General features: G+C 38.8%; 1 protein-coding gene across 27 annotated transcripts in view; it reads right to left on the bottom strand.

The window, feature by feature from the left end:
* Afdn (afadin, adherens junction formation factor) overlaps nt 1–24203 on the bottom strand; it is a 130001-nt gene that overhangs the window by 61135 nt on the left and 44663 nt on the right. For 18 of the 27 annotated variants that reach the window (XR_015001046.2, XM_085687159.2, XM_085687172.2 and 15 more), the window contains exons 4-10: nt 23741–23904; nt 22510–22670; nt 15354–15511; nt 10352–10463; nt 6110–6277; nt 3455–3499; nt 399–493 (exon numbers count right to left, since the gene is read on the bottom strand). Coding sequence is in view for 26 of the 27 variants with exons in the window: in XM_085687159.2 (XP_085543285.1) it covers nt 399–493; nt 3455–3499; nt 6110–6277; nt 10352–10463; nt 15354–15511; nt 22510–22670; nt 23741–23904 (903 nt within the window). In the remaining variant the exon portion in view is untranslated. The remainder of the gene's footprint in view (nt 1–398; nt 494–3454; nt 3500–6109; nt 6278–10351; nt 10464–15353; nt 15512–22509; nt 22671–23740; nt 23905–24203) is intronic. The other 9 variants (XM_085687185.2, XM_085687230.2, XM_085687223.2 and 6 more) reach the window with 3 other exon arrangements.

Genomic DNA, 24203 nt, shown 5'->3' with positions numbered 1-24203 from the left:
TTTTACTCCTATACAAGAAGTAAAGAACAAAGGAGATTTGGCCAAGCCCAATGTCAAATTCTGACATCCCTTTTTTAAGTTCTTAAGATGCTCAGGTCATGTTGACTGAGAGCTAGGCACAGTCATCCTAAAATAGACCTATCAACTGTTATCAGCACCTCTGCTTTCTAAACAGAAGTGGACAGTCAGACTGGAATGTTAACAAACAGCACACGTTTCTGTAGGTGCATTCTGAATGCAAACACATGAAAAGTGACTCACAGAAGACTGAATGACTTATAGGTAAACACAAGGTCTATTATTTTCTTCATATGTGGCTGGTTTCTTCACATGTGCTTATTAATTACTGATAGGAGGAACAACAGTAAAAGGCTTAGGCAGTAAATATGATCAAGTACCTGGATAGAATTGTCATCAAACTTCTCTGTCCCAACTTCAGTCACACTTAATTGAAGGCGGTATAATTTTGGCTTGTCTCTGGAATCAGAGCCATCTGTGAGAAGAGGAGGTACAGAGCTCTATTTTTAAAGTCTAATAATCTTACATTTGAAACAAACAAGCTATTTTACTAAGGATAGTATAGTTTTACTTCTCAGGACTTCTTTCCAAAGAGTCTCCAACTAACATTATATACCTAACACACTAGACAGATACCAGTCAGCTTCTGTTCATATAAAATGTTGAGTGGTCATTAATTCCAAGACTTTCTGATTATACTTTTCCACCAATCATCCTTGGTGATTCCAAGGATGGAACTGTATTGAGAAGACAGAATAAGACGACATAAGCCATTACTTCAACCTAGAACCTTTGTAGAGCATAAGTACCATGCACCCTTAAGTTCACAGGACAATACAGTGGTGGGCACAGCAATGCTCTAACTGTGCGGCCCTCCCAGCTCTCCCAGACCTCCTAAGCCACAGTCTGAACCTCCAGTGTCCAGTGTGCACCACAGTAAAAAATGCTACTGAAATGCTTACTCCCTTAGGGAGAACTGGGGTCAAACACAGAAAAGAAGACTTTGTCTGCTTTTTATTTTTTTTTTTAATTTTTTTCTTGGATAATTTCATGTATGTTTTGATCATATTCACACCACACCCCAAGTCCTCCAGATTACCCCTGCATTTGTACCCATCCAAATCTGTGTCCTTTAAAGAAAATGTGGAGCCCAACTGCCATAAGCCTCACTTCCTGTGCCAGGTAAGGGGTGGAGGAGAGGAAAGCAGCACTGCCAGTCCGGTCCACGCCCTCTCACCCACTGTAACACATGACAAGTGTACCTCACCGAACATAAGAACTAATATACAATCCAAGACTTCTACCACAGCCACCACATTCAGTAGAGACTGCAAACACACCGAGCAAGGTTTCCTTAAGAAAGCAAGTGCAGGCCTGCACAGTTTGTTTCATGACTGCCCAAGTAATTTTCTGCCATTTACTCAAATCTTAAGCCATGGAATCAGATGTTAGCCGTGAGAGGTTCAGAAGCTTGGAGGACTCTGGTATGTACACAGACTATTAAATCTTAAAGTCTCTCAGCTGTGATGCAGTCTGAACTCTTAAAAACAAAAGACACCATAAATAGCTAAGGTCTCTAGAACCAAGTTTAGTTTTAGAGTACACAAAGTTATATTCTACTGATCTAATTTTCTATTTCTGAAATACTAACAAATCTGTAACATCTGGGTGAAGGTAAGATGAGATTGGAGCATGTCACAGACATATATACCTAATATGGACTTTGCAAAATGGCCTAAGTTGTTTCCCTTCGCTCTGGAATATTTTCATCTATAATAATTCTCAGAAACTCTGGATTTAAATGAGACATCAAATCACAGAAGCTCAACACTGATTAGCTTGATTAATGTCAACACTTCAGATACTGAAGGGAAAAGAAGTTTAAAGCCAGCAGCATGTCTCAATAACAAAACCAAAGCTTTATGGGCTTTTCCTGGACGTGGATTCCTCTCCCCTGGGATGTTTACTGCCCCATATTATCATGGGCAGCTCACAATTCATGTCTTTCCTGACCTTCTGAGTACAGGAATCTTGTATCAGAAAGAAAACCATTGAACAGGCCCCCATCAATTCCGAGCTCCTTCATAGCTAGGTCACACTGGCCTTCTTTAATAACTGATGTTCTAGAGCGAACAGTCATATAAAACTCAAAGAAAATAATACAATATAGATACACAAACAACACAAATGAATTACAAAGGAACAAAGTAAGTAACCATATGCGTCGAAGCCACAAGAACACCAAAGACATGTCTGCAGTGTTCACATTAACATTCTCCTGCAGCTAGCAAGATAGATAGATAGATAGATAGATAGATAGATAGATAGATAGATAGATAGATAGATAGATAGATAGATAAAATTGCCTTTTAACAACAATAGACTCAGGGCTGCTTTCCCAGTCTCTCCTTTCTTACTGTACTTCACTGTTATAGAAAAACCACAGACAAACTTGTGTACAGTGCAGTGAACCTAATAGCTGCAGGACAAGTGGATGACAGAGCATCTAGTCTAAACTGAGAAAGAGTGGCAAGTGAGGACAGCTGGAAGAGCTTGGTGGTCTGAGCTCTCTGCCAGTGACAGCCCACCTCCAGTTCTGGTCTAGAAGCTGGATGATCACAAGCAGGAGTACTATGGGCATTCTCTCAACCTCCATTCCAATCGCTTTCCATCTCCAATGAGCATTCTACAGTCAACAGTTCACAGCACCTGAATGCTTCTCCAGTGGGAAACTGAGGATATCTGAAGTACTACAGGCCAGCTCTAAGAAGACCTATGGCAGACACAATAAGCTACCAGAGCCCTAGCCAAGTTTTAGATTGCAACTTTTTCCCAGGTTTTGTGATATTCATGTCTATTTAATATGCCACACATCTTGGGATAGAAACTACTTTTAAACACAAATTCCATGACCATCTAACACACAGTCAATAGAAAAATATACACAACATACTTAGAGTACCTGGGTGTGGACTATACCCATTACATGAGGTCATCTATTACACGGGCTTTCCCTTCTGTCTTCACATCAGCACTTAAGACACTTCACATTTGGAGTGAGGGATGCTTAGCCTTTTCTCTAAGTATGAAATGAACACAAATCATAGCACAGCTCAAGAGCACTAAAGGCCCTTTGCATGCAGTCTACAGCTCTGGAGTCAATCTTCTGCCTACAATCACTTCCCATAGTGAACCTGGGAAATGAAAGCAGCAAAAAAGCTTCCAATAAATCATCTGGGTGTTGGACGTAGGGCACTGAGCAGATACGAACAGAAGGAGACATGTACACTTCTTTAACATATGTAGGGCTTGAGCAGATACAAACAGAAGGAGACATGTACACTTCTTTCACATGCAGTGTGTGTTCAGTCAACACTGCTCACCTCAGAAGTTCTGTTAGTGCCCCATTACAGAGTAGTATTAAGTATAGCATTACCTTCATAGGTGTGATAGCTGTAGTACGCAAAGTGATTCCTTCTCCCTGGGATTAAGAGACATGCCAGGACCCAGGTGAAGGCAGCATCAGCAGGAGAGAGACCATGCAGAACAGGTGGGAAAGGGAAGGAGGAGAAGAGATGCAAAGGGTGAGCTTCAGTGAGATGTTTCAAAGGAAGAAATGGCAAATTTTACCCACTAGCATTCAGAGTTGTGTGGAAAAGACTACAGCAGACCCCAGTCAGACTGTTAAGGAAAATAGCAGGACAATAGGTGAGTCACCAGGCAGCAGAACAGCTGTGTTAACAGTGAGTTAACCTGACAGGAAGTTACCATCCCACTTGGCTGGCTCCTTCTGTTTAAAACACACAAGAAAATCAGCACCCTGGCTTCCACTCTTCTATAAAACTGTAAATAAACCTGCACCTCAGAAACTCCTGCCAATATCTTGCAGGTATTCCACACTGAAGGCACACCTCTGATTGACAATGTGCCTGGTGGAAATATAGCCCTTATCCATTCCTAACATATCAATGTGTATGAATATTTCTCATAATGGAAACGACTCCCTCAGAGTACTCATCTAAAACGGCATCATGACATAGTTCTGATGCAACAAAGACCTTATTCTTGCACTCAGGCCTGTCATCAAAACCATTACCTTTAGGACAAAAGTATTAGTTCTCTTAGATACCAATGCAGTATCAATAAAGGCAGTTCTTACCAGCAGCCCAGAAAACTTGGAAGGAATGTGGGCCTGGAGAGCCACTGACACTAACATTGAACCGTGCTCATCAGCTAGCATAAGAGAAAGCCTTACTCATATTCACCCCTGTCTATATAAGGACAATGTCGCCCAAAGGTAACAGAGTGCTAAGAAACATATTAGTGAACATGCAATAATGTGGTTGTTAGTATCTGATAAAAAGTAGTACAGAATTTCTCTATTATCTTTTAAAGACAAAATATTCTATGCATGTGATTATTTGAGAGACAAGTAAAAACTAAGCAGTCAAAATGAAAGCACTCATTAGAACATGACTTGGGACTTAATCTGTGTTTTCACCATTCTTCATACAGCCTCTCTGCTATCCACCAAAATCTATCTTCTATCACACATTTAAAAATTAGTGTCAACTGCTTAATAACCAAGACTCTTCAACTATCAAACATAAGTTCTACAACCAATGCACCAGTCATGCACCCTCCCCACCCTCTAAGACAGGGTTTCTTTGAGTAACAGTCCTGTCTGTCCTGGAACGCTCTGTAGACTAGGCTGATCTCGAACTCATAGAGAGATTCACCTGCCTCTGCCTCCTGAGTGCTGGGCTTAAAGGTGTGCACCACCATCGCCCGGCTCTGATGCAACATTTTAATGAAGAGACCACATACTTGAAAAATAGCCTAAAATTTTTCAGTCAAAAACAAATGGTGTTTTCACTGTTCGTCTTATTTCCTTCAGATAAACAAGCACCAATGTTCTCCTTACATTACAGACAATAGTATCACAAGGATATCTCCAATTTACAGTAGAGAATAAAACTTCAAAATTAATTTCCTAGATAGAGAATGAGGACAAAGCACAGTGCTAAATTCCCCACAAAGTACTTAGCAACCAAAACAGGATTTTAAGCATAATTAAGTATAAAACTACTCCCCTAGAACCACACTGCCAAGACCATAAATTATAGGTCCATTCAAATATTACTATTCTATTCTACACCAATGTAAATCAGCTGCTGAACCACAAAGAATATATCTAATCTCTAGTAAATTATAATTAAGCAACCTTAGAAATAAAAATGAAAATTAAAAACCAAAGAAGGGAGGAAAAAAACCTGCCCAAGGAACTATGTATTATTTATGTAATATATTCTTTTTATGCTATTTTCCTGTAATTATTAACTGACTTTTACTTTAGTTGCTAACTAGGAGTCAGTGAATGAAATATCTTCTTAACATTCAATAATATAGGTTACGTAATAGCATCTTAGTAACTAAATTAGAAATGATGCGATTTTAACTGACTGATAAATGTCATGTAGAGCACTTATATGCAAATACATACTTCTTGGGGAATCTGTGTATATACGAAACACTTAAAGAATGTCAGTGTATTTGTCTACCTGATGACTAAGTTATGGCAACATCTTTAGCTGTAAAAATTTTATAAGTGATATAATTATGAGACTAATATGAATATAAATTTATGATGTTATTTTAAAACATCCTACTAGTTACTAAGCTAGGTTTCAAAGGTATAGTATTATTAAATCTAAGGATATTCCTTTTGAACACTGTATATAAACCATAAATACTAGTACAATCTCTTTCTCTCATACACACATATATGCAGACTGTCTCCAGGTGAGTAAATTTCAATTTGTTGCTAGTACATTAAGCAAAATTCCTTTGGAAAATTTTTCTTTAACTGGCAACTTAAAACTTTAAATGCTACTCATTAAAGCTTGTTAGATGCATTTTTGTTCATGTGGACTTTATTTTTATGCATGAATTAGTGTATTCTGTGGCCTTAATGATGCCATCTTATGAATGTTACACTTTTTAAGTAAATGGACACTTAAAAATAATACATTAAAAAGTAGAAACATAAATGCTAAAAGTATACATTTCCCGATAGGGCCAACTTTCTCACCAGGGCTTAACTCTACTAAGTAGGGCAATTTCTCAGGAGGAAGAGCAGAACCATAGCCAGACCCGTCAACTCTGTCCTTCCCCTTCAACGGCTTCCCTTCAACGTGTTTCTTCATTTTTTTGGGAATATAGTCTGGTGGTCTCCTCTTCAGTTGAAAGACTAAAACCCCTAGAACAGCAACAACAGCAACATCAATGGAGCAAACGTGGTGATGATGATAACTGACAAACATTTGCCCAAACCAAGAACATGGATTTTAATCACATCTGCCAAGGAGTAGAGGACCAAAGGTCACCCAATTGATATCTTAATTCAGTGTGCTCTGAAAAACTCTTAACAAGCAACATGAATAAATTATTTTTAACTGACAGGTAGCTACCAAAGGATAGCATATGCTAGTAAACAGTTTGCTAGTTTAAAAATAAACAAACCTGCACTTGTAGATAGACCTATCAACATTCATATACAAATACACAAATGATGTGGGATTCCCCTCTATATGCTGTGAATACCATTGGTTAATAAACTGTCTTGGGCCTACACAGGGCAGAACAGAGCTAGGCAGGGAAAACTAAACTGAATGCTAGAAGAAAGAAGGTGGAGTCAGGGAGAAGCCATGGAGCCACAGCCAGAGACAGACATTCGCAACTTTGCCAGTGAGTCGCAGCCACGTGACGATACACAGATTAATGGAGATGGGTTACTTTAGGATGTAAGAGGTTAGCCAGAAATATGCTTAAGCTATTGGCCACACAGCATTGCAAGTAATATAGTTTCTTTGAGGTTATTTCGGGAGTCTGGGCAGCCAGGAACACACAAGTGGACTCCTACAACAAACTGATCTCCAACTAAATCCACTTAAAACCTGAGAGACCTTGGGAAGGAATTCTAGGCACAAACAAAACAAACAAACAAACAAACAAACAGAGTTAAGCACTCCTTTCAGAGAGGTTTTCCTGAGTAAGCGGTAGGAGAAAAAAAAAAACAAAAAAACGTGCAGTTTTGAAAGGGCAGCTTTCTGGGCCGAGCTGCCAGCTAGAATTCTGTCTCTTTTAGGAGGCCAAGCACTTGAATGGGGTTTGTGGGCAGCATGTTGCAAGTTACTTGGTGGCAGCATGAGACAACTGGTTATCAGAGTTGAGGTGGTGAGGATGGCTCCCACCCGTCTGTCTCAAAGGCCATGATGGACTTGTGCCATGTTAGACGGGGCAGAGCCAGCAGGCAAGGCTGTATTTGCCCTAGCAGTAACACTGCTTTAGCACTTTAAGAAGGCGTCCTGGTCTGAAATGAATTACAGATACACAGGAGAGACAAATTCAGAGGGAAAAGACTTCTAAATGTGTCACAGTGTTGGATAAATGTACGTAGGCTTGGGCGAGAGAAGAAAACGAGTATAGAGAGTTGGAAAAAAAATGTAAATTATTTTAAAAAATAAAGTCTTTAAAAAGACAGAGTACAGACAGCCATAGATTTTAAAATGAAGAAAAATAAGGCACATAAAGATGGAAAATACACAGAGAGTCTGGATTATGTATATTATTGTGTTTTCCTTGAAATTTTGACTGTGAAGGAGCTAAGTACAGAGAGACATTTCATTGTACAGACTGTTAAACTAAACCAGCATATATACTCTAAAGGTATCTTGACTTCAAAATTGGGTCTTAGGATATGTTGCTTTGGAAAAGAGGTTCTTCTTTTGTTTCCATAGAGGATGAGAACCTGTAGAATCCTTCCAGAAGACCCCATGAAAGTTTGTCGTGAACAACATCCCCAAAAAATACTTTCCCCAACGAAAAGCAGAAAGCAGTTTGGAGAGAACTATGTCCAAATTCCCTAAATGATTGGTTATAAATGTTTGTTATATTTAAAGGGGGATATGATATAGATATGAATACTCTGCATTGGTATGGATCTTGGATTATTGATATAAATTTAAGGTCAATTTTATTATACTATGTATATGTATTTCTGATCTTGATTAAGGTATTTTGTTTGTCCAGCTTACTTAAAAATGTAATGCATAATTAAGAAATACAGTTTAATAGAGAGTTCTCTATAATAGTCAAGCTTGTAGTCATGTTAGTTAGGTTTTCTAGATATAAAGAGATATATTTTAAGTTAGATAGATAATCTTCAAAACTTTCAAAGACCAACGGAATATGGCATTTAAAATGTTTTACAATCTTAGGACTTTTCATGTGCTTCTGGCAGCACCAATCTACTTCAAGAAGAAGATGGGCACTGAAGAGGCTCCTTATGAAGTTTGTTGGCCATTTGGGCAGGAGAGCCTGGACTGCTGTATGAACTGGACATGCAGGGGCCACAGAGAAATGACTGCTATACTTGCCTAAAGGTGAGACAACCCTTTAGAGTTCCTGCTTCATGAAAGAGTCTGCCAGACATTCTGCAGGACACAGAAGAAAGTGACTAACAAACTGCCAATATAGGCGGACCTGTCTTTGAAATTTCCTGCTTCATGAAAGTCTGCTAGATACTATGGGCCAGTAGGCTGAAAATGGGTGCCCACAACATTACAGAACTTTGGATGACTGTCCAGGCAGTAAGATGTTGTTGTCAATTCTAGAGTTTTGGAAGTTGCTTACAATGTACTTCCTGTTTACTTAGGTAACATTATATCTTTCTGGAGTCTTTGATGGAGTTGAAGAATCTATATTTATAGTTTTCCTTAGTTATAATAAAAGATAAAGTAGATATAAATATTTTAATTGTAATTCTTGCTTGATACCTATTTTGTTATATGCAATTTTATTATGTGAAAGTCAAAATCTTCCTTTTAATTTAAACAGAAAAGGGGAGGTGATGTGGGATTCCCCTCTGTATGATGCGAATCCCACTGGAAAATAAACTATCTTAGGCCTGTGCAGGGCAGAATAGAGATAGGGAGGGAAAACTAGACTGAATACTGGGAGAAAATAGGCGGAGTCAGGGAGAAAACATGGAAGCCCTCCCCCCCCGCCCCAGACAGACACTGGAAATTTACATGATAAGCCACGGCCACGTGACAATAAGCAGATTAATGGAGATTGGTTAGTTTAGGATATAAGAGTTAGCCAGAAATACATTTAAGCTATTGGCCAAACAGTTATTACAAATAATATAGTTTCTGTGTGGTTATTTCAGGAGTCTGGGCAGCCAGGAACACAGAAGCAAGACTTCTAACACACAAACATCTCAGTTGACCTGTATATTGTTCAAATAAATTAACTCAAAATTCAAAACAACTTTAAAATAAGGCTTAACTTTTATGCCCGTCTAGAATAAGTATTTTAATAAAACTGGAAATGCACTTATTCTTAGGGTTTTTTATACTTTTAAATTTTATACTTTTAAATCAATCTACATGTCATATGATTATTACATAAGGAAGGATTTTTATATCTTCATTAATATAAAGGCACTCACCTAGAAATCACCTGTATCAATCTTAATGTTAGAAACTGTACTTCATAAAAACACAGCGTTAAACACTTTGCTGCTTTGAATAGAGAAAAACATCTGACTAGTGACAAATATACACCATTTCAAGTTGGGCATCCCTAAACCAAACACCTGAAATCCAAAGTTCTACAAATGAAAACCAACCTCAATACAGGCAGCAGGAGAAACACCAATCAATACATTAAAACCTATGGACTAAATTATACGCAGGCTATGTGTAAAAGGCAAATATAAATGAAGGTGATGCTTAGACTTGCATCCATCTGCAAAGCTATCTCATTATGAATGGAAAAACACTCAAGTCTGAAATGTTCTGAAATCTGAAACACTTCTGGATTCTGAGTACTTCCAGTAAGGATTATTCAACCTATATATGAAATGGCTGTATTGCTGGAAAAACTTCAGGCTTGTAGGGTACCTTCCCTGTTCTAACAAACTTGCTCAAATACCACATATCTCATGTGGATCAGTACGGACATTGTTTCACAGCTCATCAATAACAATGGTCTGTCACTGCTAAGAGTCTGGTATTTCACCTGCAATATCATCTTCACATGAAACTCAAATAAGCTGAGTGTGGCTTTACAGGCAAAGGTACCACCACGGAGACGTTCTGCAAGTCTATGAAAACACTGGCCAATGCAGGGATAGACCCCTACTAACCCCCCTCCCTTTCTCTTACATGCACACACTTTCCTTGTCATCTGATGATGAGCAAGAGTTAGCAGAAATCTGACAGGTGGATACTAAGGAAATTCCCTAGTGATAAAGTTTACTGTCTACCTTTGTCACTTGGCCATTCCCTGAAGATTTGTAAAGGACACTCGTCATCATCAAGAATAACTTCCTTAGCACCTCTTTCATCTGAATGCTGGGCTCCAGGTGGAAGCATAACCTAATGAAAAAATAATTAACGATGAATAAAAAAAGAAGATCAGCAAGTATTCAACAGCAGCATTGCCACTATTTTTGCTCTTACTCTAATGGCCCAGGCTGGCCTCACACTTCCAACCTTCCTGCTTCCTTAGTACTGGTGCAGTCCTGTACCTACCTTGAAAGTACTGCTCCAAACGAGCATAGATAAATAGGTAGGCAGACAGACAGACAGAAAGACAGACAGATATATGATAAATAAAACTATCAAGTACTATAAATAATTTCCACTGGTGACAAAATAAAACATTAACAAAGTATAGGAAACTGTTTCAAACAAAAAGTTTACTTGGACAGTGAATTTGGCAATTTTTATTCACCTAGTTCTTAACAAGAACTGGATTATTTGCATTTGTTTATTACAAATTTCACATGGAAAAACCACACAGAACAGCTGATCTTCAAACAATTTAAGGAAAGAAAACTCCTCTTCTGCAGTCCTCTGCAGTCCAGTCCTACTCCATCTTTCACATCCAAGCAAATATTTATAAAGCAAATTCATGTAATCTGAAATCTTTAAAATAGTTTCTATTATAAATAACTATGATTTAATTATAAGCAGACTGTTAGGTATATTACATAACCATGAACAACTGTTTTCAGGCAACTGTTTGATGGTATGGTGTTCACTGTGCTCTCAGGAAAGACTGCGTGGGACAGGAATGAGACTGACGCCTCTACAGACACTGCCGAGCTTTCTCTCTCTTCACACAGGTCCAGTGGAAAGCAATGCAAGAAGCCAAGCCATTGCTTTCCACTCTTAATGCAACAAACCTTAGTGTGCAAAATTATCACTGTGCTTATACATAAAAGTGATCAAACAATTCTATGGAGATCTATTACTCCTTTTTACAAGGCTTCGAATTAGCTTTAAAGGAAAAGGAATAATAGCATCCCTAAGCTACCGTCATCTTTTCTCATTAGCATTTTTAATTAAATTCAATATCCTGCCACTTCAAGATTTGACCTTCAATTTTCTCTTTGTCTCTATCTGTATCACTTAATTTTTTAGGCCACAATTTTTTTTTTTTAAGGTGCACAGATGTACTAAGTGCTCACCGGCCAGGCCACATGCTTTCTACATTGTAGACCACTCTCTGGTCTGAAGACCCTGTTTCTGTTCTCCTGTTTGGCCTTTTGGTCTCCCTCCATCACTGTAAGCTCTTTTGGGGGGGGGCAACTCTTAACTCTGTATTCTAGCAGAATAGCTAACAAACAGAAAAGACCTTAAATACTTAAGAAATAATTATCTGAATAGATAAAATGAATGAAGGCTATGAAACAGCCATAGTTTATATGGCAAGCTCAGAATATAATGCATTTCTAATTCACGCAAATCACAAACTAGACTGCCTAAGATTGCTGAAAAAAGCTGGTCATACTAGAGCAAAAGGCCAAAAGTAAAGGAGCTCTTCCTCTTGAAATCAAGCTCAAAAAGGACTTTCAACAAAGCTCACAGTCTGTTTGTACAACTCTAGGTCCCTGATAAAATGGTTGCTTTATTTTCTGATTTTAACAGTAAAAACAAGCCACTTAGTTTAAGAAGATGGAAATGTTACAAAGTTCATTATCATACACCAAACCATGTAGTTCCATAAAATATTAGTATCAAAGATTTATACAAAAACTCCCCTTTGTCAAATAATTGAGCAATGTCAAGTTTCAGATGCTAGACATTTAAAGCACAGGCCAAAGAGATATACAGATCAACAAAGAACAGAGTACCTGAACTGAACGACACAAAGATGAAACAAGTGACTAAACAAAGCATTCAGAGGGAGAGAAAACAAAGCCTTTCTGCAATTCTGCTGGATGAACTGGGTATCCTCATAAAAGAAAAAAAAAATCAAAATAAACATAACTTAAAATGAACACACTGACCTAAATACAATAGCTAAAATGAAAATTAAAAGAAATGGGACAACAAGATGGCTCAATGGGTAAAGGCACCAGAAAGAGTGTCTTCTGAACACTACAGGACCACCACACTCATGAACTCACCAGGAGCTATTACTGCCTGTACAAGACTAGCCTAAGATCGGGCCAGTCAGCATCCCATCACAGAGTGGAGAATGGCTTCAAGTTCCCACCCCTAGCTAAAGAGCTACAGATAGTTGATGACTTCTGGAGGAGGGAGAGTCAGTTTTCTTTAAGGAAATGGTCTCTGGAGGACTGATCATGCTTAGTTGATGGCTCCACACCCATGAATAAATATATTTGAAGCACAAATTGAACACAGTGGGTTATTTAAAAAGGGAAGGGAAGGGAAGGGAAGGGAAGGGAAGGGAAGGGAAGGGAAGGGAAGGGAAGGGAAGGGAAGGGAAGGGAAGGGAAGGGAAGGGAAGGGAAGGGAAGGGAAGGGAAGGGAAGGGAAGGGAAGGGAAGGGAAGGGAAGGGAAGGGAAGGGAAGGGAAGGGAAGGGAAGGGAAGGGAAGGGAAGGGAAGGGAAGGGAAGGGAAGGGAAGGGAAGGGAAGGGAAGGGAAGGGAAGGGAAGGGAAGGGAAGGGAAGGGAAGGGAAGGGAAGGGAAGGGAAGGGAAGGGAAGGGAAGGGAAGGGAAGGGAAGGGAAGGGAAGGGAAGGGAAGGGAAGGGAAGGGAAGGGAAGGGAAGGGAAGGGAAGGGAAGGGAAGGGAAGGGAAGGGAAGGGAAGGGAAGGGAAGGGAAGGGAAGGGAAGGGAAGGGAAGGGAAGGGAAGGGAAGGGAAGGGAAGGGAAGGGAAGGGAAGGGAAGGGAAGGGAAGGGAAGGGAAGGGAAGGGAAGGGAAGGGAAGGGAAGGGAAGGGAAGGGAAGGGAAGGGAAGGGAAGGGAAGGGAAGGGAAGAAAAAGTTGGAACATAAAGTTGATAAGGGTGGGTGACAATCTGGGAGGAGTTAGAAGAGTGGGTGGGGATGGGGAGTTGAGTATGATCAAACTACATTATATGCATTCAAGAAGTGCTTAAAGAATAAAAATATTAAAAACAAAAAAACCTGAAAAGTCATGATAACATTTGTCTAGAACCTCAGCACTGGGAGCAGAGAAAACAGGAGGATCCTAAAGCCCACATGCCAGCCTAGCCAAAACAGAGCTTCAGGTTCAGTTAAGAGAGAGCCTGCTCAAAATGGAAAGTGACAGACAAAAACACCAAACATCCATCTAGCCTCCTCTTCCTCCTTTCCTCCCTCCCTCCCTTCCTCTCTCACACACACACACATACACGCACGCACATGCATACACACTGACGTGGGATTCCCCTCTGTATGTTGTGAATATGTTTTATTACCATTGGTTAATAAAGAAGCTACTTCAGCCTATGGCAGGGCAAGAAAAAAAATATATCATGCAGGAAATCTGAACAGAGATATATAGAGAGATTAGGAAGAGTCAAAGAGGCCCAAGAAGCAAGAGATTCCAGTAAGCCACAGCCTCGTGGCGATACACAGATTAATTGAAATGGATTAATTTAATATAGAAGAGCTACCTAGGAATATGCTTAAGCTGTTGGCCAAGCAGTATTGTAATTAATATAGTTTCTGTGTGACTATTCATGTCTGGGAGGCCAGAAACAAAAGAGCAGTCTCCACTTACACACGTATTTTCTTTTTAAGTTACTTGCTGTAATAAAACAGAGTAATCTTTGTTTTAAAATCTATTAGGATTTATTTCTTTCTGCTTCCTGACTGAGGATAAAATGTGACCAGCTGCCTCACGTTCCAGCTGCCACACATTTCTACCACAATGGACTGTATCCTCAAACCATGAGCCAAAATAAATTGTCCTTTCCAAAGCAAAATAAAATTACTGTCAGTTATAATTGGACAATACTGCATTCAATAAAGTGTACAATTACAACTGAGTCAGAAGCTAAGAATTTCTAATTAGTTAATGGATAAATAGAAAATCTTCTGCATTTTACTTAATGTTACAGAATCAATTCTAGGACATAAACAATTACTATATTTGTTGATAACTAGAGTCGTCACAGAAAGGTAGAGTACCTCTGAGAAGATGCAGGTGGTTATCAAATCAGATTTTAATATAAATACAATGGTTACCTCTGATGGCTGATCTTGAAGGTGAACCACACTGGACTGAGAGTGCAGTAAAGGACACTGCTGACATGTTGTGGGTGCACTTTCAGTGTTGGCTGACCTACCAGCTCAAGTGGGGAGACCAGCCCTGAATTTGATGCCAACAGGCTGGGTCCCCAGGTGAAAGAAAAGGGAGGACGAAGAAGGCAGACAGCACATGCCAGCCATGTCCACAGTGCAATCACTGCCTGTGGTCATCACATCTGAGCTTCTTCAAGTCTTTCAGCAGAGGGTCAGAGGAGCGGCTCTCCAGAAAGCTATCAGATCTTCATCCTCAAACGAGGACTGCATAACTGGACCGTCTGTGTGTATACACATCTCCACATATTGGACTGAAATGCTACCAGGTTTTATGAATCTCCAACATGCAGCACTGTGAGACTATTTTACTTCTATATTATATAATCACACACCCATAAATTGGTTGTACTCCTCTATAACTCTGACTCATTTGATATATGTACAAAATAAAAATTGGAAGAATGTCTATCAAAATGTTAATGATGAAGTTATCTTTTGGTATATCTTTGGGTTATGCTTTATTCAATTTATCTTTTTTTGTAAAGAACATCCATTACTTTTGGTTACATTTGTTTATTATTCCCATATGTGCATGTAAGCGGGGTGCGGGGAGAGATTGTGCATATGAATGAATACACACACACACACAAACCCACCACAAATTAGAAAACAAAACAAAACAAAAAAAAAAAACCCTTTCCTTTAAATGCAAAGTGTTAGCAGGAATATCCTGTGGAGCAGTATTAGTTCACAGTTCATACCCGGGCAATGCAGTAGTCCTTGGGATTCTCTTTTTCCAGACCATACTTCTCCAGAGATTCCGCTACAGCAAAGTCTGCGGAATCTGTAGTAGACAGCAGGATTGTCTTGTATGGAATATTTGGTTTTAAACTATCTGCATATATTCTCAATGTTCCACCTGGAAAAAAATTATTTTACATCTTTGAGTTCATCTTCATTTTAAATCAATGACATAAGCTGCTACCCGCATACAATCACCTATGAGGAGGGAGGGCAACAACAGTGACATGAATACATTCAGTATCAGAAGAAGCCTGGGGCTGGCTGCTTCTACAGGGAAATGAGGAAGAAGGGCTCCTGAGTCTGACTGTGGTACAGTTCTCTTACTTTCCCTGTTCCCAACTTCCCCTACACCTATATACTGTAAGACCTATTTCCTCACAAGATATTCCATGACAAAAACAGATTTAAACAATATGTAACCACAAAAGTACTAGAAGGAAAACCCTAACCAAAGGAAACTAACTGTACCCACAAAAACACAGGCATCTGATAATCCCCCACCAGCATAACTCAAAGAAGGAAAATACACAAACACTACTACTGAAAAATAACAGGAATTAACAACCACTGATCATTAATATCACTTAATATCAATGGACTCAATTCACCTATAAAAAGGCACAGGTTAAGAGAACGGATACAAAAACAGGATTTAGCCTTCTGCTGTATACAAGAAACACACCTTAACCTCAAAGACAGACACTACCTCAGAATAAAGGGATGGGAAAAGGTTTTCCAATCAAATGGACCTAAGAAACAAGCAAGTATAGCTATACTAATATCTAACAAAATAGATTTCAAACTAAATTAAGTCAGAAGAGATAGAGAAGGGCACTTTATACTCATAACAAGAACAATTCATTAAGATGAAGTCTCAATCCTGAACATCCATGCCCCAATACAAGAGCACCTACGTATGTAAAAGAAACATTACTAGAACTTAAATTGCATGTCAAATACCACACACTAATAGTAGGAGACTTCAAAACTCCACTCTCACCAATGGACATGTCAACCAGACAGAAACTTAACAGAGAAATAAGAGAACTAATAGATGTCATCAATCAAATGGACTTAACAGACATTTATAGAACATTCTATCCAAACACAAAAGAATATACCTTCTTCTCAGTACTTCATGGAACCTTCTCTAAAACTGATTACATTCTCGGTAACAAAGCAAACCTCAACAGACAGAAAAAAAGCAAGTAAGCTTAGAGTAAGCCCCTGTATCTTATCGGATCATCATGGATTAAAGTTAGAATTTAACAACAATACTACACTCAGAAAGCCTACAAACTCATGGAAATAAAACAGTGAACTACTGAACCACCCCTGGGTCAAGGAAGAAATAAAGAAAATTAAAGACTTCCTTGAATTGAACGAAAATGAAGGCACAACATACCCAAACCTATGGGACACTATGAAAGCAGTGCTAAGAAAAAAGTTCATAGCACTAAGTGCCCAAATAAAGAAAACAGAGAAAATTCATATTAGTGACTTAAAAGCACACCTGAGAGCTCTAGAACAAAAAGAAGCAGACTCACCCACAAGGAGTAGAAGACAGGAAATAATCAAATTGAGGGCTTAAATCAACAAAATAGAAAGAAAGAAAATGATACAAAGAGTCAATGAAACTAAAAGCTGGTTATTTAAGAAAATCACCAAGATAGACAAACCCTTATCCTAACTAATCAAAAGGCAGAGAAAAACATTCAAATTAACAAAATCAGAAATGAAAAGGGGGACATAACAGACATTGAGGAAATTCAGAGAATCATTAGGTCATACAAAAACCACTCTCTCCATATCTCTTCACCATAGTGCTTGAAGTTCTAGCAATAGCAATAAGACAACAAAAAGAGATCGAGGGGATTCAAATTAGAAAGGAAGAAGTAAAACTTTTGTTATTTGTAGATGATATGATATTGCACATAAGTGTCCCTAAAACTCTACCAGAGAACTCCTAAAACTGATAAACACCTTCAGTGATGTGGCAGGATACAAGATCAACTCAAAAAAATCAGTAGCCCTCCTATACACAAAGGATAAAGAAGCGGAGAGGAAAATCAGAGAAACATCACCTTTCACGATAGCCACAAATAACGTAAAATATCTTGGGGTAACACTAACCAAAGAAGTGAAAGACCTATTTGACAAGAACTTTAAGTCTTTGAAGAAAGAAGTTGAAGAAGATACCAGAAAATGGAAGGATCTCCCATGTTCTTGGATTGGTAAGATCAACATAGTAAAAATGGCAATCCTACCAAAAGCAATCTATAGATTCAATGTAATACCCATCAAAATCCCAACACAATTCTTTTCAGACACAATAATCAACTTCATATGGAAAAACAAAAAAAAACCAGGATAACCAAAACAATCCTATACAATAAAGGAACTTCCAGAGGTATCACCATCCCTGACATTAAGCTCTATTACAGAGCTACATTATGAAAACAGCTTGGTATTGGCATAAAAACAAAGAGGTTGACCAATGGAATCGAATCGAAGACCCGGATATTAACCCACACACCTATGAACATCTGATTTTTGACAAAGAAGCTAAAATTATACAATGGAAAAAAGAAAGTATCTTCAGCAAATGGTGCTGGCATAACTGGATGTCAACAGGTAGAAGAATGAAAATAGATCTATATCTATCGCCATGCGCCAAACTCAAGTCCAAATGGATTAAAGACCTCAATAAAATTCCGACCACACTGAATCTTATAGAAGTGAAAGTGGGAAGTAGTCTTCAATGCATGGACACAGGAGACTACTTCCTAAATATAACCCAGTAGCACAGACACTGAGAACAATAAATAAATGGGACCTCCTGAAACTGAGAAGCTTCTGTAAAGCAAAGGACACAGTCAATAAGACAAAAAGGCAGCCTATAGAATAGGAAAAGATCTTCACCAACCCCACATCAGACAAAGGTCTGATCTCCAAAGTATATAAAGAACTCAAGAAATTAGACATTAAAATTATAAATAATCCAACTAAAAAATGGGGTACAGAACTAAACAGAGAATTCTCAATAGAAGAATCTCAAATGGTCCAAAGAAAGTTAAGGAAATGTTCAACATTCTTAGCTACCAGTGAAATGTAAATCAAAACAACTCTGAGATACCATCTTATACCTGTAAGAACGGCTAAGATCAAAAACACCAATGATAGCTTATGCTGGAGAGAATGTGGAGTAAGGGGAACACTCCTCCATTGCTGGTGGGAATGCAAACTTGTACAACCACTCTGGAAATCAGAATGGCAGTTTCTCAGAAAATTGAAAATCAACTTACCTCCAGATCCAGCAACATCACTCTTGAACATATACCCAAAAGATGCTCAATCACACTACAAAGACATCTGTTCAACTATGTTTATAGCAGCATTATTTGTAATGGCCAGAACCTGGAAACAACCTAGATGGCCTCACCAAAGAATGGATAAAGAAAACGTGGCACATTTACACATTAGAGTACTACGCAGCAGTAAAAGTCTGAAGCTGAGGCTAGATAGAAAAGTTTGCTATGCCCCAAACTTAAAACTGGTAGCTTATTAACAAAATATAAAGAATTTTTCCATCAAAATACTACCAACGACTATAGAAAATAAATACCGGGGGCTCAGGCTATCTGATACTCAGTAAGCTTACTATTTTCTTAAAAATATCAATGTAGCATTCAAATCCTCATTACAAAATACTCTGTCACTAAGCATGTTGTATCTGGATACTCTCAGCCAGCTATCTTTTCATGACTCACACACTTCTGCGCTCCTACCTGAATATGCCTCAGGTGGAAGCATGGTTTCATTTTCCAAAGTTCATGTATGTAACTGTGTCAGACTCCTCTTACATTGCAGAAGTATCTTCAGGATTGGCATGCAGTTAGCATGCATAAGTATCTCCCAGTGGTCCTTTTGTACTTTTGTTACCAGTGTTCTTCTTTGTTTTCCTCTGTCTCTCTAAATCTTTTTTTTTTTTTAAAGTTTAGAAGACAGGGATTCTCTGTATAGCTCTGGCTTTCCTAAACTCGATCTGTAGACCAGGCTAGCCTGGAACTCAGAGATCTACCTGCCTCTGCTCACCAAGTGCAGGGATTAAAAGTGTGGGCCCCCACCGCCCAAATCTCTCTAAACATGTTTTTCTTTTTCTGTAAGTTTTGGTGCATAAGAAAACAAGACAGTATATACCTAAACAAAGTCTTTTGCATACCTAAAGTACTTTGTCAGAATAATTATGGAACAAAGAAGCCCCTTCTTCTCCTCAATTCTGTGTGTTTGTTTCTGAGCAGATCTTAATATGTAGCCCAAGCTGACACCAAACCCGTCTCAGCCTCTGTCATGGTTTGAATGTGAATGTCCCAGACATTTGAATACTTGTTCACCAGCTGGCTGACAGTGCTGTTTGGTAATGTTGCTGAACCTTTAGGAGAGTGAACTCCTGGAGGAAACTGATCACTGGGGGAAAGCTTGAGGCTTCATAGCCCAGTCCCACTTCTGTTCATTCTTTGCTTTCCAAGCACAGATGCAATAGGACAGTCAGGCTGCTACTCACGCTGTCATGATGTCTCCCCCCTCCCCCCTCCCCCCCCCCCGTGTGCTCCTTGCCATAACAGACTGTATATCCTTCAAAGTGCTTCTGTATAGACATTTTATCACAGCAATGAGGAAATAACTATGACACTGCTAGGTTTATAGGTATGCACTTCCCAAACTGGCTTATAGTTTGTTTTTTCTTTTATAATCATTAACACAACAATTCCTATAAAGTATCCAAATAAGACTCAGTTTCAAGGCACTGAAAGCTGAAACAAGTTTACAACGCTAAGGCAGCAAGAGAGTTATAGGGCCTACTCTCCTCCACAGCTCTGGGCTAGTGAAACCTTGCAATCAAATCTACTATGCAGTCATAGGGCAGAAGCAGGTGACCTTGCACTGCTGGAGTCTACCCTCTGAGTGAAGATGAGAGGACTGTCTGGGAACACAGGCATGAAGCACTCCATACATAGCAGACGAGCGCTGTGACAACAGCCTGGAAAGGTAGGAACAGCCTTTCGCTAAGACTTGGATTGCAGAAAAAAAGTCCAGAATAAAGTTATTTTTCCCAACATGAGCTATTATTAAGAAGTCTGTGAAGAAATTCTACACATCCCACCATCAGAATCTTCTCACTATCAAGTAAGCTGGCTCTGCAGTATACTGGATAGCATTGTAGTGCCCAAGTAGCAAGCACTTGAAGGTAATGTTACAAAAGAAATACAGGTGATGACATGAGACTAAACTTGGGGGGTTACGGTAAGATTAACGATATAGCCCTCTAATACAGTTATTTCTTTCTGAAACTCAAAATGGTTGTCCTATTACTTTTTAAGAAGTAAAAGTACTTTATAACAAGTATTTTATAACAAGTATTTGCTGGATACAATTCCCAGTTAGGTGTAAGTCAAAGTTATACTTAAACAGTTAGAAACACAGTGCAAACAATGATGCCAACTATTTCAACTCTCTTATCAAATCTACTTCCCACAGAAACACTAAGCAACTGCAAGATACTATGAAGAAAGCAAGGCAAGAAAACCCTGTGCTAATATAGCCTGCACTGCCATGCACAGAAGCCACATTCCTCTAAATGTATTGCATTTGTATAGTGGCAAAGCTCTAAAGTAAAGAAAATAAAACAAGCTGGGCTGTGGTGGTGCACACCTTTAATCCTAGCACAAAATCACAAAAGTTTAAAGGAAGGAGGGCTACTTGCAAAGTATCTCCAAGGTAAAGGAACAGATCCCTCTCCACTACCCCATGAAAGAAAGCCACTGAAACCACAGGCGTATCAACTGGCTCCAAGAGTGACTATCATAAACCAAAGGAAAACAGATGCGGTGAACTTCAAATTGATGTGGAAGAAATCTTAAACCCAAGTTCATGAGAAAGCTTTAATAATCACTGGTCAACATTAGAGGACACTAAAGAAAATATTCTTGCCACACCAATAGTTTCATTTACACCTGTATCTACATCCCAATCAAGAAAACAAAAAACAGAAGGGAAAACAATAATGAGCATCTGAGGATGTCACCAAAATCTATTAGACAAAAAAACTAAGGCCTTAGTTAAGGTTTCTATAGATATAAACAACACCATAAGCAAAAGCAACTTGGGGAGGAAAGGGTCTATGTCAGCTTACAGCTGTCCATCAACTACTGAGAAGTCAGGGCAGGAACGTAAGAGCAACACCAAAGCAGAGACTATGGAGGATCCCTGCTTACTGGCTAGTTCCTCATGGCTTACTCAACCTGCTTTCTTTTACAACCCAGAACCACCAGCCCAGAGGTGACAACACCCATAGCAAGCTGGACCCTCCCACATCAATCATTAATCAAGACAATATCCCACAGACTTGCCTACATGCCAATCTCATGGAGGCATTTTCTTAACTAAGATTCCTTCTTCCCAAATATGCCCAGGCTTGTATCAAGTTGACAAAAGCCAACCAGTACACCTAAGTTTTTAACAAAACAACAAAACACAAAGGAGACTAAAAGGAAATTCTAGAATGACAGACTTGAAATTATATAACTCGTGTGTGTGTGTGTAAAAGTGTGTGAAAGAAAATATCAAAAGCCATCAGGAAAGTTTAAACAACGAGTAAGCACATGATTACATAAATGTTAGTTCTCTATGTGATAACAGTGCAGGAGTTATATTTTATTATGATTCTTCACCCTTCGTGAAAATATACTAAAATATTTATAGAGAACTAGTAAGTGTGTAATCTGTCTCAAAAAGTAGTTTGGGACTTAGAAAGCAATGCATAGTAAAAGAAAAGAATGTGTGAGTTAATAATTTTTAAGATTGTGGTAATTATCTTTCCTGTCTTTTGTCTATGTCTAACGTTTTCTGGGTTGAGGGGTGGAGGAGAAGGGCCATGTGGCTAGGTATGTGACTGATGCCATCTCTAAATAAAAAGAATTCTGTAAGACATACATGGGACATACTTGCTACTAAAAGGCTACTTCACCTTTTCTAGTGTAAGAAATACATTTATAAAAAGTATAATTGAATACATTCTACACTGAATCTGAAGAAAAGCAGTTCTCTCTGTACCTGAGTCAGGCCGCCCATCTGAGCTCCGAAACTCTTGCATTCTTTTTTCAAGCTTTTGCTGCCGCCGCCGTTTCATTACTACCTCAGGATTAGAAATTGTCCGAGTAAAGCTCGTTTCAGGCATGTCTTTGTAAACTTCAGCAGCCAGTCGAGAATTCTCGCTGTAAGAAGAAAAGATCACCAACAATATTTTAAACATTTTTTTCTCTCAGAAATACATACATCACAATGGCAAATGTCATCTGTGTACGTCTGTTCCCTTATAGGCCTGTTGTTTACTAGTTACCACATGCTAATTACCATGAGATTAAAAACACAGTTTCTCAGTAAGGTGGCGGTGCATGGCTTTAATCCCAGCACTCAGGTGGCAGAGGCAGGTAGATCTGAGAGTTTAAAGCCAGTCAACTGTACAAAGTGATGGGCAGAGACTGAATATAAAGTATAATAAAAAAAAACAAATATTTGGATAAATTTTAACAATATCAACATAATTATAATCAATATGTAATCATAAAATAATTTATTTCAAAATAAGTCACACTTTAAACTATCAGGTTAAATGATTTAATTCATCTGAAATAGTTCATTTTCTAAACCAAATAATGTACCTCTCACAAAGCAAACCAAGGAAAGAGCAAGCCACATGGTGTCCTATTTAAACTCTCCTTCTCCAGGATGCTTTCCATATAGGAGCAGCATGTTCATTCACCTTTTCTCTCTTGCATAACTCCATTAAATAAGCCTACTTAATACTATTCACAATCAACTACACAGCTATCACCTCACAAGAGGCTACACCTACAACAGAGAAATAAAAACAGGAATGTCCACGCTGCATTTGAATTTGAGAAGGAAAATCTGCTCAGCGGCCTGGTCCTGCCAACTCTGGTCAGTTTATATGAGCAAAATATAGAACCATAATTGCTTCAAAGTCACAGAAACGAGTTTCAAAGGACTAGCTGAAGATACAAGGACAACTGAATTTGGTGGTCTTCTCAGACAAAAGATTAACTAGTGTTTGCCAAAAGAGAGCAGAGTCTTCCTCTCGAGAGGGCCACCTGCTACATATAGAAGGACAAGTTTAAAATAAACCTGGCAGTATCACTCAGCTTTGCCATCATTTATCCATCATTGAGTCAAGTTTGCTGTATTATACACACTTGGTTTGTATCATCATTTACCCATGCTGTACTACACACACAGTGACAAAAATATTTCCAGAAAGGCCTACCTGTCATCCCCTTGTGAAGGCCTTTCTTCCTTATCAGAGGTTTGTCTCAGTGCCTCTTTTTCTCTCTTCTTTTTTTCCTTCTTCTCTTTCTTTGAAAGCGTTCTTTTGAAGTTCTGAATGACGCCTTCTTTGTCCTGCTTCTCAGGTCCATTACTCTGAGCCTTCTGGTAAAAGGAACACCATCAGCCTACTAACCATGACCCAGGATCCACACGGGCTCCTCAGGCTCCACTGCTGCCTTCACCACAGAGCCAAACAAGTAAACAAACTCAAACAGGAGGAATCAGGATGGGGAGAGTAACACTGTAAAATCTGTCGCAACCAAGCAAACTGTACACTCAAGATGTATCCATTTCACCATATATAAATCTCACCTCAATTTAAAACAAGAAAATAAAAATCCAAATTCACACACAAAATAGGGTGCAATAAAAAAATAGAAAGAAAGAAAATGGGGTACAAA

This window comes from Myodes glareolus, chromosome 1, assembly GCF_982192425.1.
Source record: "Myodes glareolus chromosome 1, mMyoGla1.1, whole genome shotgun sequence".
NCBI lineage: Eukaryota > Metazoa > Chordata > Mammalia > Rodentia > Cricetidae > Myodes > Myodes glareolus.
Note: the sequence above shows the minus strand (reverse complement) of the source record. Positions and strands in the feature narration are given on the sequence as shown.